Source organism: Periplaneta americana, chromosome 16 (genome assembly GCF_040183065.1).
Source record: "Periplaneta americana isolate PAMFEO1 chromosome 16, P.americana_PAMFEO1_priV1, whole genome shotgun sequence".
NCBI classification, from domain to species: domain Eukaryota; kingdom Metazoa; phylum Arthropoda; class Insecta; order Blattodea; family Blattidae; genus Periplaneta; species Periplaneta americana.
Genome location: NC_091132.1, coordinates 113,311,332 through 113,324,572, shown reverse-complemented (window position 1 = coordinate 113,324,572; position 13,241 = coordinate 113,311,332). Strand labels below are relative to the sequence as shown.

Below are 13,241 nucleotides of genomic sequence, written 5' to 3'. Positions count from 1 at the left end.
TGCAAGAAGCTTTTCATTCAGTAAACTGCTTAACATTTTAAAGTCGAGAAAACAGCATAAAAAAACAAACAAAATTTCGTCTCAACTCACGCACCGCATGTATGGCCATAGGCTCATATGATTATATGGTTAAGACATTTAAAACAGTCTCAAATATGATTACGATTATAAAAACAAAAAACGCGGATTTTCTTAATTTTTCAGCATTATTTCTTGTCTGAAATCAATTTCTCTCTTCTCCAGAATAATGTCTATATCTGTGTTGTGTTGTGTTTCGTACTGACGTTTGACATTTTTTTTTACAAATAATATAGTATATATTTTTTACTTATTAAACACTGTACTTCACCACCATGTTCATTATATAAAAACTGAACCTTCTACTTATCATTAAAATCTGTATTGCAATCTCGCTTGCGATCTGTCATGGTCTGCAACGTTGTATGTGCTGTACACCCTTGTGCCTCAGGTAGAAAAGCTCCGCGCTTATGGAGAGAGCTTAAAAAATCTCGCGCTCTGAAATACTAATAGGTATCGCATCCCTGCTTTAGAGTCAATAATAATAGCACTATACAGTAAGTACGCGTCAATTCCTTTTAATTAGTACTTCTTTTACTGTCTGATTTACCGCATTTCCTCGAAACCTAAACTGAATTTTCTCAAAGTAATAGTTTTTCTCTTATCGCACTTTACAATGCAACCACAGATTGTAGTTCTTCATAATATATCTGTTACAATATAGTGGTCACGTTTTGCTGTTTTTACAGGAAAGCAAGATGAAAGTTTCAAGACCCATTATATCCTATTTTCTTTGGGTTATCATTATTCATATTTCTTTTGGAGTAATGAAGTTCTTATTCTGTATAGTAAAACTATACAAGTCTACAATACCCGAGCTATTACATGACATCTAAAACAGAGAATTGATAATTTTGGACTTATCACGTTCTTTCCCTGTGCTCTCTTTATTTGTAATTGTAATTCTTCATTTGGCATCTTACTTAGGTCTACATATGAGAGAGACTGTTCGGAAACAAGAATATAAATTGTGCTTCTTCATTTAATATCCCTGTTAAACTACAATAATATATGTATCTTGATTCCTCAACTTTAAGCACTATATCACTTCGGAATATACAGTATGTTTCTTTCAAGTGTTAAAATTACAATAACATTTCTAAGAGCTGTTTAGAAATACAGTTATATTTGTAATTGTAATTCTTTATATGACATTTTTCTTGTAGTAAAGGGTTTATTCGCAATCAATAAGATTATAATATTGTAAACATTTACCTTCCTTTTAGAACTACATTAATATTACTAAGAGCTATTAAGAGATGATGTGATATTTGTAGTTGTAATTATTTATATGACCTCATTTTCTTACAATAAAGAGGTTAATCCGAAACTTTAAGATTATAGTATTGTAAATATTTATTTAACGTCCCTTTTAAAGTACAGTCATATTACTGAGGACTATTAAGAAGTACAGAAATATTTGTAAATGTATTTTTTCCACGGTAGTGCATAAAGTTGCATTTTACCCAATGTTATCAGTGGGTAAAGTGACCCTTTAAAACACTAGTGCTTAAAAAATATAGGCCTAAGTAATCATTTTACGCGCTGCCAAAGAAAATGCGATATTCAATGTACAGACTTCATTCAGTAAGAAATTAAGTGCAAAAATGAATTACATGGGCCTATAAGCCATGAAGCACGGCAAATATCTCACTTTAGTGATTATAAAGAACGTCTTTCACGTGCAAGTCAGAGAATGATATGTTATATGTTATATGATATGATGATATGATGATATGATATGATATATGATATGATATGATATGATATGATATATGCTATATGATATATGATATATGATATATGATATATGATATATGATATATGATATATGATATATGATATATGATATATGATATATGATATGATATGATATGATATGATATGATATGATATGATATGATATGATATGATATGATATGATATGATACCTTATATAGTAAGGTATTTGTTCGAGGTTATACGGTTATACCCGTAATAACAAGATCCGGAAGAACAGTCGAATCGAAGCAGAGATGATAAGTTGATGGGAATAGAAGGCGCCTTGGAATAAAAACATGGAACATTTGAGGTTATAACAATACTTTATTTTAAACTCTTTCATCATTGCTTATCTATAATTTTTATTGTAAACCATTTTCCTTATAACTAATTGTGCAATTATTGAAATTAATTGTTGCACGTTGAGACTGCTAGCCTACATCGAAGCAGAGACGATATAAATAAAACATGTGCATGGAGGAGGAAAGCAACTATCACATATTAATTCTGAGCAGCATACTTTCAACTATTAGTGTAATTCGATTCTCATTGGTCAGTCTAGCGTCAATAAGCTCGTTAATTACCTGAGAGACGTTAGCGTGGGATTTTATATTAAAACAATATCTATTCCTGGTTTCTTTTGTTTTATTCATACATTGTTTGTCACTAAAGGTACAAACATTTTGAAAAGTATGAAATTTGGATATTAATTTTGCATTTTTCAGAATAAGACTTTTGGGTAACCCACCGTGTCCTGGAACTTGATAGTTCCAATGTTCCGGAACTACTTACAGGGCAGATGGCAACCACCAGATGGTAATGCCTACTAATCCGGACGACTGAGCTGTCTTCTATCTGTCCTGATGCTGAAATTCGTAAGAAGTTACGAAACGTTATAAACGTCAAGTTCCAGGATACGGTGAAATACCCAAAAATCTAATTTTGATCACAAGTCACCGTGAAAGCCTAAAACTCGTATAAATTCTATAACTTGTGTCTAATTTTAAAGTGGCACTTATCGGTGAAGGTATGATAACCTATAATGTGGTGTCTGTGATGTACCTGGTAGCCGGTCCAGTTTCTTAAACTCTGGTCTCTTCCTCGAATAATCTTTCCCTGTGCCGTGCGTCCGAGGTCGCGGCGAGAGGGGTGGGGCGCGTGGCCTCTCCTGCTGCTGTTATAAAGTGAGGCCTGAGGCTAGCGATGCAGTGCGACATGGAGATCCTGATGCAGCTGTACCCCTGCGCCCTGGTCGTCTTAGCAGCGCGCTCTGTCGTGTGCGTCGAGAACTGTGAGTTACAACTTCATTGATCCGCTTTACACTTCATTAACATTCCTCACATGTGGCTGTTGCATCGACAACAAACAAGCGCTCCTGCTCGTGTTTCCAGTGATGTTCGCCACCGCACACAATCCATGTTGAAGTGTTCTTAAGTGTCAGTTTTTGTCAAACAAAATAAGCAATGCTTGCTTATTAAGTGTCACATTTCGATATTGTTTCGTTGTTTGCATTAGTACTGATTAGTACACACGTGGAGGATATAACATACCATCCTATCTACCGGATATTCAATGTCAAGAGAGAAGGAGAAAGAGTGTTTTTGCCAACAACCGCCAGAGTTCTTTCGTTCGAGCAGTTAGGTTACTCTTTTCATCGTATTACATGAAAAGTGCATAAAGTTAAATTATACCTGTGATACAATCGAAGTTTATATCCAGTATAAGACATTTTACGAATTTACAATCCGTTCACAAAATTATTCGACTTTACGTAACATTTACATTACAAATAACTGGAAAACGTATTAGTGATACAACGCATTTTCAGCTTTTTCAACTGCGAGATTTTTTTTTCGTCAATCTCGCCGACTTAACGCCCATTCAAATGAAAATTAAACATAACCGTAACATAAACACAGACGTTAGCGCCCAGGCTACCAAATGGGATCATTCACAATGATTCACATAAGCATTGACATAAACATTACAGTAAGACGTTAACATGAAAGTTCGCAAACTCCAAACTTTCATGCTTATGCTTACGTGATTTGCAAACAGAACACAATCGTGGAGGAAATGGCGCCGTTGTTATGTTTCCATGGTTACCAAGTATGTTTGCTGTTATGTTTATGTTCCCATCGTGAATGATAGTATGACTTCTTGATTTTACTGTAGCGTTAAGTTAACGCTTACGTTATTTTTAATTTTTATTGTGAATGAGCCTTTAGTAATGTCAAAACCAGTGCTGAATTCTGTTGCTAACATTATCCACTCTTAAATCTTCATAAAGTTTGGTGCGCTAAAATTTTGAAGTCTTTCAGTGTTTGTAAAACAGACTAGAATTTGTCTCAAATTATACTTCTTTAATTAGAAGAAGTGTAGATTTCACTTTTTTGTCATTGCTGGTATCTTCCTTATTCAGATAATCAAAAAGTGACAGGGAATTTGTTGTAAGATTTAGGTGTGTCTATTGAACGAAATGAAATAAGCTATGAATAATAGTCAGTCCTCCAATAGGCTAATAATAATAATAATAATAATAATAATAATAATAATAATAATAATATTTTGTATTCGACAGATAATGGAGAAAAAATGGGAGTATAAGGGTAAAGTGCATCAGTTATTCATAGATTTCAAAAAGGCATATGACTCGGTTAAGAGAGAAGTTTTATATGACATTCTTATTGCATTTGGTATTCCTAAGAAACTAGTTCGATTAATTAAAATGTGTCCCAGTGAAACGTACAGTAGAGTTCGTATAGGTCAGTTTCTGTCAGATGCGTTTCCAATTCACTGCGGGCTAAAGCAAGGAGATGCACTATCACCTTTACTTTTTAACTTTGCTCTAGAGTATGCCATTAGGAAAGTCCAGGATAACAGAGAGGGTTTGGAATTGAACGGGTTACATCAGCTGCTTTTCTATGCGGATGACGTGAATATGTTAGGAGAAAATCCACAAATGATTAGGGAAAACACGGGAATTTTACTAGAAGCAAGTATGTATGTATGTATTTATTCACACTGCAATGGGTATATACCCGGTGGCAGTGGTAACTAATTACACTCAATAAGTAAAGAGATAGGTTTGGAAGTAAATCCCGAAAAGACAAAGTATATGATTATGTCTCGTGACGAGAATATTGTACGAAATGGAAATATAAAAATTGGATTTTTATCTTTTCAAGAGATTGAGAAGTTCAGATATGTTGGAGCAACAGTAACAAATATAAATGATACTCGGGAGGAAATTAAACACAGAATAAATATGGGAAATGCCTGTTACTATTCGGTTGAGAAGATTTTATCATCCAGTCTGCTGTCAAAAAATCTGAAAGAATTTATAAAACAGTTATATTACCGGTTGTTCTGTATGGTTGTGACACTTGGACTCTCACTTTGAGAGAGGAACATAGGTTAAGAGTGTTTGAAAATAAGGTTCTTAGGAAAATATTTGGGACTAAGAGGAATGAAGTTACAGGAGAATGGAGAAAGTCACACAACACAGAACTGCACGCATTGTATTCTTCATCTGACATAATTAGGAACATAAAATCCACACGTTTGAGATGGGCAGGGCATATAGCACGTATGGGCGAATCCAGAAATGCATATAGAGTGTTAGTTGGGAGCCCGGAAGGAAAAAGACCTTTGGGGAGGCCGAAACGTAGACGGGAAGATAATATTAAAATGGATTTGAGGGAGGTGGGATATGATGATAGAGAATGGATTAATCTTGCTCAGGATAGGGACCGATGACGGGCTTATGTGAGGGCGGCAATTAACCTCTGGGTTCCTTAAAAGCCATAAATAAGTAAGTAATAATAATAATAATAATAATAATAATAATAATAATAATGCATTAAAACAGAATGTATTATTCAGAAAATAAGTGAAGAACTGTTTTTGAGCCATAGACAATTAATAATTAGGTAACTGATATACTGTATACAGGGTGGAAGTGAAATAAACCTGCATGTAAATGAATAGAAAACCTATATTACATTTTGTGATTAAATGCACGGTTAATTAGAAAATTAAGTTTGAAGTTTCAGCAGTCCGGCAACATCGTCACTCTACAGATGTAAGAGGTCAACGAACTCGGTGAGTCTCCATACGTAACCTCTATCGGCCAAGACGTTGCCAGTAGCACTCTTCGTGCAATGGCTTGTATTTAGGCATTTTTAAGATTAAATTTAAACGCTATTGAAATACGCCAGAGGGATAAATTATTCTTTATTCGATTTCCTGTCGACATGGACAAAAATCACGAACCTACTCGCAATAGTTAACGATTAAGAGATTGTTAAACATTTGGGAAAAACATTTTTTTATAAAGAAACTATGAAAATTCCACCAATATGATTTTATACTTTTTTGTTACATACAACACGAGCTGTTCGCTCTGGAAATCTGAAACTTCACTTCCGCTCTATATAGTGGCAAGCATGAGAATATTCCTTAAATATTGTTAATTATTCATCTGTATGTGAATAATACCAAACTTGTATTAACTTCTATAGTTACGCTTGTACGATGCACGGGTCTGTTTCGCGCCCATGACAAAGTACATCAGAACTGAATAACATTTTTTTTTTAATATATTGCAACCACCAAGTTTAGTAGGTTATGTATATACGCGGACTTCCCTTGTGTATAAGAATGGACTCGTTCACATTGTTGAGTTTATCGCATATGATATAAGCATTTCCGTGGCGACCAAAGCTTCATGACGTCAGTGTAATTTTCGTTCCACCAAACCCTTTCATTTGTCTATTAATTAATGTACGTCGAATATAGACGTTACATCTAAAAAGTAGGTCGTTAAAGGTGGGATCAGTCAAGCAGATTTAGTTACTTACAGTATAACGACCCCAGCGAGTAAGAATCTCTTCTCACGCCGTTTTTGATGATCTGAAGACGAAGATACAACCAGTTTTCGAAACGCTGTGATTTCTTTTTTCATTACCAAAGATGGAGAGTCCAATTTACATCTCTTTTGAACAGTTCACTTTCCTTTCTGTTTCACTTAGATCAGCACTTCATTATATTCAAATAGAATAAAGGCCCATTCACAATGAAAATTAAACATAACCGTAACATAAACACAGAAGTTTGCGGCCAGGTTACCAAATGGGATCATTCACAATGATTCACATAAACACTGACATTAACATTGCCGTTAGACGTTAACATGAAAGTTTGCAAACTCCAAACTTTCATGCTTATGCCACGGCCGACTTGATGTCCCTTCGCTTTTTTGTATACGGCCTAGACAATAGTAATGTTTTCTTGAAATTGGATAATTTCTCAATTCCACCACGAGGCGCTGTCTGCCAAGCTCTGGTGTCCACAGAAGAAATACTCAATATGAATTAAAATAAATGATTAAAGAGTAATAATAACACTCATAAATAATAAATAAGAAAATAATAAGTGTTATTATGTTTAGTTCTGTTAATTATGGTAAAAGCGTGAGTTTAAAAGCAGGGAAGATAACACATAGTAACCTTTTCAGTTTAAGTAACATGATGACAGAGGTGTAATTTTGTAGTTCATTCGCTGAGTAGTTCCCCTAGCCTAAACTGAGATGTTTCTAAATAATCATTTAGGGTAAATATTTACCATAACTTGTACTAAGTTTTATAATTTCACTCACTGCACTGGTACATTCCACTTGATATTGCAGATTCAAGAATCATAGTTTCAAGATTTTGCGACTCAGTGGATTATAAGCCGCATTCTTCGAAGGAACAAGCTTTTCAGTTAAAGCTGCTGCAATGTTATCTAGAAGTGGCCTAACAAATTTAACAGTAATGATATTAGCAAGTCGTTTTTGGCCGTCTTCGTCACAAATTGGGCATTGCAAGAGAGGGCATCTACACAGTAACGGCTCAATTTCCGAACACAAATTTTTTAATATATTCTTGTTTGGTATGAATGGTACTGCCCGTTCAACAAAACGATGAATGACTGATAACACTGAAACAAAGGTAGGTTTCGGATATCACAGAGCTCCTAAATCTTGATTTGCAATAAGACTCATCAATGGAGAGCTATTAGTATTTTCAGCTATACAATCTAAGCATCCCATGCAGGAGACCCTTTCTTCCACTATTCGTACTATATAGCCACCAATGTATGTCAAACTTGCTGTTTTCATTGTTGGTAATGGAATGTCTGTAAAAAATCCATTCCTGGCTTACAAAAAATTGCAATAATAAATAATAAGAACAACAGAAAATTTTAATGAAACACTGTAACAATTACTAGTAAATGAAATTACTAATTGTCATTGAATATGCCTATAGCTCACCTGATTGGTTTAGTAGCTCTTGCAGGATGTTTAAAACTGACTCGGGAATACTATTTGGTGCAGCAGCGGTATCTGGCATATCTACTTCTTGAATAGGTCGTCCATCTGTGATGTCAGATGCATGGTTCTCTACACTGCTAAAGTTTGACATGCACAAAATACCCGTTTTCAATATCTTTTGCAAACTGAAGTTCACTGCCCTTGCATCCAACATGTCATTTGATCCGGACATACGGCGCAATGTACTAAAGAGCGACTCAACAGGATCACTTGAAAATGCTCTAGTAAGAACATAATGGTACCCATTTTCTAAAAGATATTTAATGCAGAGAACAGTTGATTTTGTTGTCAACGTGATAGCTTCATATGTCTCGTTAGTTAGGAAATCTTTTTGACGTGTGCTACTTGCACACTTCGTTGTATGGAGATAAGAAAGGAAATAATTTTCTAGCCAATCTAGACGATAATCATCCAAAGAGAAGAACTGTTGCTTATCATGATTTCTACTTTCTACATGATAATGTGTATTGCTAATATCATGCATTGTGAACCACTTGTTGATATTTTCCATAAAAGTCAATGTCGCATCAGAATCTTTGAATTTGTGGGCTTCAGGGTGTGAGCTTGCATTTTCTTTCAATGTTCTGATAGCAGCAATTACACATGGAACGTTCATTTTTTCAAATGCAGTAGGCTCAACGTGTTTTTTCGTGAGATATCTGACAGGTTTCACTGTATCATCTTTTTGGAGTTTGTGTAACAATTTCACATATTTCCCTGAGATTGTTCCAGTACCATCAGACATTTCACGTTCCAGGAATTGGGTTCTGATGTTTTTCAATATGTGGCACTGGTCAAACCTTAGAAATAACTTTCTGTTTCCATCACAAGGGTGTGTGGTCACGGGTTTCAATGAACCACCTGAAAGATGCTTCATCATTGTAGTATTGCTTTTATGGTTGTCAGAAACAATTCTAATAACTATAAAACCACATTTCTCGACTTCACTAATCACTTGCAATGTTAGTATATGTAACTCTTGCCCTGATAATTTATTTTGTGAAGAAAAATGCACATGGTATACGGTAGCTGGTTGAGAGGCCACTTAAAACAAAACACAAGACTCGATTAGCCACTACTTCTTTCTTGGGAATATCAAGTATTTCATCCTCATTTCTTTGTGCTTCTGTTGTTTCCTTATAGCCAAAAAAGTATCAAGCTTGCGATCGTATATTATCTTGGGATTGATTGCAGCCTCGTCTACAATAAGTGATGAAAACCGCTCAACTACAGTGAGGTTATTGCCTCTAAGTCCAACCTTTCTTTAATCAAAGGAGTGACACCAGACGAGCAATCAGTAGGGCCAGAATATCTCGTGAGTGTTCTCTTAGAAGGCAGTTTAAAAAAACCTCTTGATCGTATATGGGAATAACCTTTAGGAGATATGTATTGCAGTATTATGCATTCTCTGATTGTCTCACTATTCCACCTTGGTATTCTCTTTCGATGATTAAGCAGCTGATCTAGGATAAATTTTGCATGAATACTGCCTTCATCTGCCTCTTTCTTTACATTTTCCAGTTCTTTATGTAAAGGATCTCTTTCAATTAGTTGGAGTTTTTCGGTTGTTTTCGTTATCTCATTTGCTTCTCTTGTAACACCCGATTAAGTCGTGTAATTTTCACACGCAATCTGTTAATATTTCTTTTTAGCTCGTCAATGTTGACAGCGTCTGTTTGCGTGGCTTTATGGTCATTTTCAACTGGCAAGAAGGAAATGTCACTAACTGATGTTGAGCCACTCGGGACATCTTGTTCAAATAGTGAAAAACCAATATTACTAAAAGATTTGCGTTTCTTTGGTGGAGGGAGATCAGTTTTAATAATCGTTCGTCTAGGTCTTTTGATATTTGTCACTTTATACGTAGGATAATGATGGAATATTGTAGGCACAGCATTTGGTTTTAATCGTCTAAATTTTCCATTATTATAATAATCTTCTTCCTTGAAATTAATGTAAACTACAAACGACTGAAGATGGGGAGTTGCTGTTTGGAACGAAGTCTTGGCGTTAAATCACTTTAAGCCATTTTTCGCATCTTTCCCTATCACTCGGAAATTCGTGGAATGATATTGTTCCTCCACTCTTTTTTCTATTCGAAGTACACAATGGTACACAACAATTCGTCATTTTGAATCACATCACAATAAACTCACTTACCAGTAGAAAGAAGCACAATATTTTAGTATAATCGCACAAGAAACCATACACACATTCCTCAGCGAACCTTGGCAACTAATGCCATCTGGCGGAAATTTCACATTTTCTCGATGACAGCTTTAACACAGGGATCAACATGAATTGTCAAGGCCGGTAAGGAAGAAGCAAAGCGAGCATCAAGTCGGCCGTGCTTATGCTTACGTTATTTGCAAACAGAACACAATCTTGAAGCGCTGAAGTATACGACAGAATATGAGGAAATGGCGTCGTTGTTATGTTTCTATGGTTACCAAGTATCTTTGCGGTTATGTTTATGTTCCCATCGTGAATGCTCTTGATTTTACCGTAAAGTTTACATTCTTAAGTTAACGCTTGCGTTTTGTTTAATTTTCATTGTTAATGGGTCTTAAGACAGGAAAGTTTCACAACACCAATGTGGGTAAGATATATAACAACGTTTAAAATTCACACAGTTCAATTTTTAATTCATCAAATCAAAATCAATAGACATCAATGCAAAACAGACTAACAGCATTACACACAGTTGTAAAGCTTTCCAAAATCTTATTTCGCCTTCGTTACTAAACTAATGCTCTAGTTCAAGTCATGAATAGCTAATAGACATTGGTTTGTACTGAAGGTTTAGTCAGCAAAACTTGATTTTTATCTAAGCCTAGAAATTACATCCCTTCCTGAACGTGCTTAATTTTGTTTTTTCTCTTTATGTAGGTAGGCTACTTTTATTTGTATTATTTATTTTCTTCTTCTTTCATTTATTTTACCCTTCTTCCGTTTTGTTTTTTAGATTTCTGCCTTCTTTCATTTATTTATTACTTTGCTTGTCTGTTCTTTTTATCATCAGGAGCAGCATCAGTATATATTCTCTACTAGCTCATATTCATAATCTTACCTTGTTTTCTTCCCCTTTCTTCATTTCTATCACTTTAGCTATTCATTTATTTTTCTTCTTTTGTTGTCACTTTCTTCATTTCTTTCTAACTTTAATACTTTCTCGTTTGCTTCTTTGTGATATTTTATTTATTTGGGGCACTCTGCCTTTCCTGATTTCTTTTATTCCTTCCTCATCTCGTTACTTTCCTTGTTTCTCTTTCTTTCTTACTTCCATCACCAGCAATACAACCATCACCGACGTCATCATTATCATTAATAGGGCCCGGAAATTATTGCTCTATCAAACTGCAAAACATCCATGTCATTAAAATGTTAAAACATACAACATATATTCTTGAAATATGCAATAAATTTGTCATAATATAGTTGTATCAAATTCAGCCATGGCCATAGAAAAATCTTTAAATGAGAAAACAAAATTAACTGAAGAGAGGTTTGCAAACAATATGAATACAATTCGGGAAAATAAGTGTGGACATACCTTATGAATTACAATGTGCGACAAAAAGCTTTTTCAGATTGTTGATAATAAGATTGCGTCTATTTTCTACAAGCAAGACCTTATATTTAGAAAAAGAGTGTTCCACACCTGTAAAAGTTGTTGGACAGTAAACAAATTTGCTTACATTTTCTGGCGTTATTTCTTCTTCTATATTTTGACGAACGTAATCTATCTAACTCAAAATTTCGCTAATTTCTTTCACTGATCTATACCGAAAATATTTCTTTCAAAAGTTCTGTAATTTTAACTTTGCAATGGTACTAGTTGGACCACTCGTCACTGAGAGTTTCTTCTGTACTTCTTCAGTAACTTGAAGAGAATGAGTAAGCAACAACCTACTTGTCTTTAATTTAGTGTTACTTGAAACAATCATTCCAAAATTTGAGGAAATGCTGTGTGAGTTAACTTATCACTGATCTTAGTATATTTCGTGGAGTCCTTAACTACTCTTACAGCTGTACTACTTTCTGAAGAAAAAGTTTCAATCACTCTTTTAACCTCTTCCCTTACTATATATTTTACCAGTTTTGTGAAAAAAAAGTGTCATATTTTTTTTTTATTTTTGTATAGAGGTCATTTAATATTGCAGAATCACTGCACATCACTAATTTTCTTACATACCTAAAAAATCACTATGAAGTAGGCATACATTTATACCTGAATTATTATCCCGAGTTATCTCGTGCACCTTGATTCCAGCTCTGGTAGTTGTCCCACTTTGATTTTCTCCTGAACTATTTACCAAATTATGTTTTTTTTTATGGATTAATTTATGAGGTACAATACCAGTGCTGTTATCAAGGCGTTAAATGTTGCTTGTCGTGTGATAGACTCGAAAGCAGGGTATTACGCACAGTGGCACATTGCATTCCGGACAGTAGTATCTGCTCTTGTGTCGAATTTGATTGTATTTTGAGTCTCTCGCAATACTACATATGAAACACTGTCTGGTTGGTTGTTCTTCTTCAGAGTTCGTGGAATAACTTCTGGAGAATGTCTACATTTAAGCCGAATTGTGTTGTATTTTGAGTCTGTAGTAGGCGCCACGAATTATTTTCAGCATTCTGTGAACACTTATTAGCATGCCGAATCGCCTCCTCGAATATAATGTTGATGAGTTCATTATCAAAGAATAATTTAAAAAATTGAGAATTATCGTTATCAGAAACAATGTTAAAATTTCGGGGAATGGGGACCTTGGAGGTGCAGACGAAGTGGTGCCAGATGTCTTCTATTCAAACCACTGTCGAAAAGACGCGACATCAACTGATCTGAATTTGTTTGTTGGTCTATAACTTCGTCTTCTGATACCGATATTTCATTTCCTAATCTTCTACAGGAATATATTCCTGATCAAAAGTTTCGGAATCACTAACTTGATCCATCTTTACACAAAACAGCACAAAAAAACACTAAATACAAACAGAAACCGCCCAAAATAACTAGCATCTA

General features: G+C 34.8%; 1 protein-coding gene across 3 annotated transcripts in view; it reads left to right on the top strand.

The window, feature by feature from the left end:
• The window catches only part of LOC138691095 (trypsin-1), a 149,946-nt gene that overhangs the window by 87,301 nt on the left and 49,404 nt on the right, over positions 1-13,241 (top strand). For 2 of the 3 annotated variants that reach the window (XM_069812803.1, XM_069812801.1), the window contains exon 1: positions 3,053-3,130. The exons of the other annotated variant lie outside the window; for it this stretch is intronic. In XM_069812803.1, the coding sequence (XP_069668904.1) occupies positions 3,055-3,130 (76 nt within the window). In that variant the 5' untranslated portion in view covers positions 3,053-3,054. Of the gene's footprint in view, positions 1-3,052; positions 3,131-13,241 lie in introns of those variants that run through there. 3 annotated transcript variants of the gene reach the window in all.